General features: G+C 55.7%; 1 protein-coding gene across 1 annotated transcript in view; it reads right to left on the minus strand.

The window, feature by feature from the left end:
* Positions 1–3,804, minus strand: part of ARHGAP35 (Rho GTPase activating protein 35) — an 18,037-nt gene that overhangs the window by 1,723 nt on the left and 12,510 nt on the right. Inside the window, exons 2-3 of the mRNA XM_018575235.1 lie at positions 821–965; positions 183–260 (exon numbers count right to left, since the gene is read on the minus strand). Of these exons, the coding sequence (XP_018430737.1) occupies positions 183–260; positions 821–965 (223 nt within the window). The remainder of the gene's footprint in view (positions 1–182; positions 261–820; positions 966–3,804) is intronic.

Raw genomic sequence — 3,804 nt, forward strand, 5'->3', positions numbered from 1 at the left:
TCCATATATTAGATCCTCCCGTCACCCCCCTCCATATATTAGATCCTCCCGTCACCCCCTTCCATATATTAGATCCTCCCATCACCCCCTTCCATATATTAGATCTTCCCATCACCCCCTTCCATATATTAGATCTTCCCGGTACCCCCCTCCCTCTATAACATGGGCCGTGCAATGCTTACCTTGATCAAACTGCCTCTGCAGCGAGTCCATTTCGGATTTATTTCCGCTGACTCTGTAGATTCCTTCCGTGCTCATCCCTGCGGAGGAGAAAATCGAACTATATGAACAACACCCTGTATGCAAGACTGGAGGGGAGGCCGGAGGTCAGATAGAAGACTGAAGGGAAGGCCGGAGGTCAGATAGAAGACTGGAGGGGAGGCCGGAGGTCAGATAGAAGACTGGAGGGGAGGCCGGAGGTCAGATAGAAGACTGAAGGGGAGGGCGGAGGTCAGATAGAAGACTGAAGGGGAGGACGGAGGTCAGATAGAAGACTGAAGGGGAGGACGGAGGTCAGATAGAAGACTGAAGGGAAGGACGGGGGTCAGATAGAAGACTGAAGGGAGGATGGAGGTCAGATAGAAGACTGAAGTGGAGGACTGGGCCAGCGCTGACTGTTATCGGTTCTGTTGCTCTCAGCCATCTCTGTGGACTACAGAACACCTTCCCCCCGTTATGGAGTGTTGTGTAGTAGGGTGACGCATTGTCCCTCCATACATATAGTGGGTGGCTGTGGTAATCTCTGTACAGAACTGATTGGAGGCCGGTCACTGGTCACATGACAACCCAGGGGCCCCCGAGGGCCACTGTATAAACTTACCGGTGGTCTCAATGTACTCCACACACTTCTCTATGAACACTGGAATGGGTCTGTCGGAGGACACCACACTGGTCAGTGGCACCCCAAAGTAGTTGCTCTCCCAGGTCTGCTTGGTCAGAGATGGTCGCAGTTTCTGGGTTCTCTTCTATAGAAGGAAAAATCAACATTTAATCAGACACAAAAATGAGCCCCAAAAATAGCAAAAATCCCCCCAAAATGATTCTCAGGTCCTAGGAAACCCCAATTAACTGGGGTCAGTGAGACAAGGGGCCCCTCACACTGGGGTCAGTGAGACAAGGGGCCCCTCACACTGGGGTCAGTGAGACAAGGGGCCCCTCACACTGGTGTCATGAGACATGGGGCCCCTCACACTGGTGTCATGAGACATGGGGCCCCTCACACTGGTGTCATGAGACATGGGGCCCCTCACACTGGTGTCATGAGACATGGGGCCCCTCACACTGGTGTCATGAGACATGGGGCCCCTCACACTGGTGTCATGAGACATGGGGCCCCTCACACTGGTGTCATGAGACATGGGGCCCCTCACACTGGTGTCATGAGACATGGGGCCCCTCACACTGGTGTCATGAGACATGGGGCCCCTCACACTGGTGTCATGAGACATGGGGCCCCTCACACTGGTGTCATGAGACATGGGGCCCCTCACACTGGTGTCATGAGACATGGGGCCCCTCACACTGGTGTCATGAGACATGGGGCCCCTCACACTGGTGTCATGAGACATGGGGCCCCTCACACTGGTGTCATGAGACATGGGGCCCCTCACACTGGTGTCATGAGACATGGGGCCCCTCACACTGGTGTCATGAGACATGGGGCCCCTCACACTGGTGTCATGAGACATGGGGCCCCTCACACTGGTGTCATGAGACATGGGGCCCCTCACACTGGTGTCATGAGACATGGGGCCCCTCACACTGGTGTCATGAGACATGGGGCCCCTCACACTGGTGTCATGAGACATGGGGCCCCTCACACTGGTGTCATGAGACATGGGGCCCCTCACACTGGTGTCATGAGACATGGGGCCCCTCACACTGGTGTCATGAGACATGGGGCCCCTCACACTGGTGTCATGAGACATGGGGCCCCTCACACTGGTGTCATGAGACATGGGGCCCCTCACACTGGTGTCATGAGACATGGGGCCCCTCACACTGGTGTCATGAGACATGGGGCCCCTCACACTGGTGTCATGAGACATGGGGCCCCTCACACTGGTGTCATGAGACATGGGGCCCCTCACACTGGTGTCATGAGACATGGGGCCCCTCACACTGGTGTCATGAGACATGGGGCCCCTCACACTGGTGTCATGAGACATGGGGCCCCTCACACTGGTGTCATGAGACATGGGGCCCCTCACACTGGTGTCATGAGACATGGGGCCCCTCACACTGGTGTCATGAGACATGGGGCCCCTCACACTGGTGTCATGAGACATGGGGCCCCTCACACTGGTGTCATGAGACATGGGGCCCCTCACACTGGTGTCATGAGACATGGGGCCCCTCACACTGGTGTCATGAGACATGGGGCCCCTCACACTGGTGTCATGAGACATGGGGCCCCTCACACTGGTGTCATGAGACATGGGGCCCCTCACACTGGTGTCATGAGACATGGGGCCCCTCACACTGGTGTCATGAGACATGGGGCCCCTCACACTGGTGTCATGAGACATGGGGCCCCTCACACTGGTGTCATGAGACATGGGGCCCCTCACACTGGTGTCATGAGACATGACGAACCCCGCCGTGCTCAGAGGGGGCGAACCCCGCCGTGCTCAGAGGGGGCGAACCCCGCCGTGCTCAGAGGGGGTGAACCCACAACTTGGGGGTGTGATGATGTTGTGCCCGTATTAAAGCGATGAATGTTCTAATGTGCCATGGAAGGTGCCATGTTTACAGCCTAGTGTCCTGCGTTCCTTTGACAGTGCTAGGAGGTTAGGTTGTGGGAACGTTAGGTGGAATGGGTTGGATACAATAAAGATCCACCCATATATAAACCAATCCAGCCTAAGTGACCATTAGCTGTGTGCGCCCGTGCCACCCCCCTAGCCACCCACAGACAGGGGTGTGGAAATGTTAAAAAAAAAAAAAACTACTTGTCCAATGGCTAAAGCGGGGGGAGGGGCCAAATCTACTCGTCCCAATACAAAAAAATAGTTCTAATCTAAACTAAGGACGCACCAATAACGGTCTTTCGGTATCGAGTCCGAGTACGGATTTTTTTGCTTTCGGATCTCGCCGACACTGAATACTAACACCGGTGCTTCCGCTGGCATGGAGCCGGCTTCCCGGGTAATCAGGAAGCCTGGCAGCGGGTAATGACATCCCGCCCGGGTTCCCGATTGCCACGGAAGCCGGCTCCATGTTGTTTGGCCTGCTTGATTGCGATTGGCCGGGAAACCTGATTCCCGGTCAATCAGGAAGCCGGGTGGCGAGTAATGACCTGATTGACAAAACTGGCTCGATGCCGATTGGCCAGGAAGCCGGCTTTCCAGCCATTCAGCAAGGAGCCGGCTTCCCGGGCCAATCAGAAAACCAGGAGGCGGGTCATTACTTGCCGCACGGCTCCGCGTTCCCCTACGGCGCTGCCAGTCAGAGGAAATTTTCATCTGGCCGTAAGTTCCGATATCGGGGCGTTTGGGTGAGTACGAGTACTCGGTATCGGCACTGATACTAGTATCGGCACTGATACTAGTATCGGCGCACCCCTAATCAAAACATATTTGCTAAATATCGCTTCTCACTGGTCAGGGCAGTCACCTGACCTCGCTGACCAATGAGTGCTTGCAATTTGCGAGCGAAATGAAAAATGCATCGGGGGAGGACTGCGCTGGACAGCAGTACGGGGGGACAGATAGTACACCCATACTGGCGGAGGGGGGGGATTGTTCGCCGAAAGGTAAGTATAGCCAGGGGGGTGGCGGTTTGGGAGAGACAGGGCCAGATTTC

This window comes from Nanorana parkeri, unplaced genomic scaffold (genome assembly GCF_000935625.1).
Source record: "Nanorana parkeri isolate BGI_ZX_2015 unplaced genomic scaffold, ASM93562v1 scaffold3670, whole genome shotgun sequence".
Taxonomy (NCBI): domain Eukaryota; kingdom Metazoa; phylum Chordata; class Amphibia; order Anura; family Dicroglossidae; genus Nanorana; species Nanorana parkeri.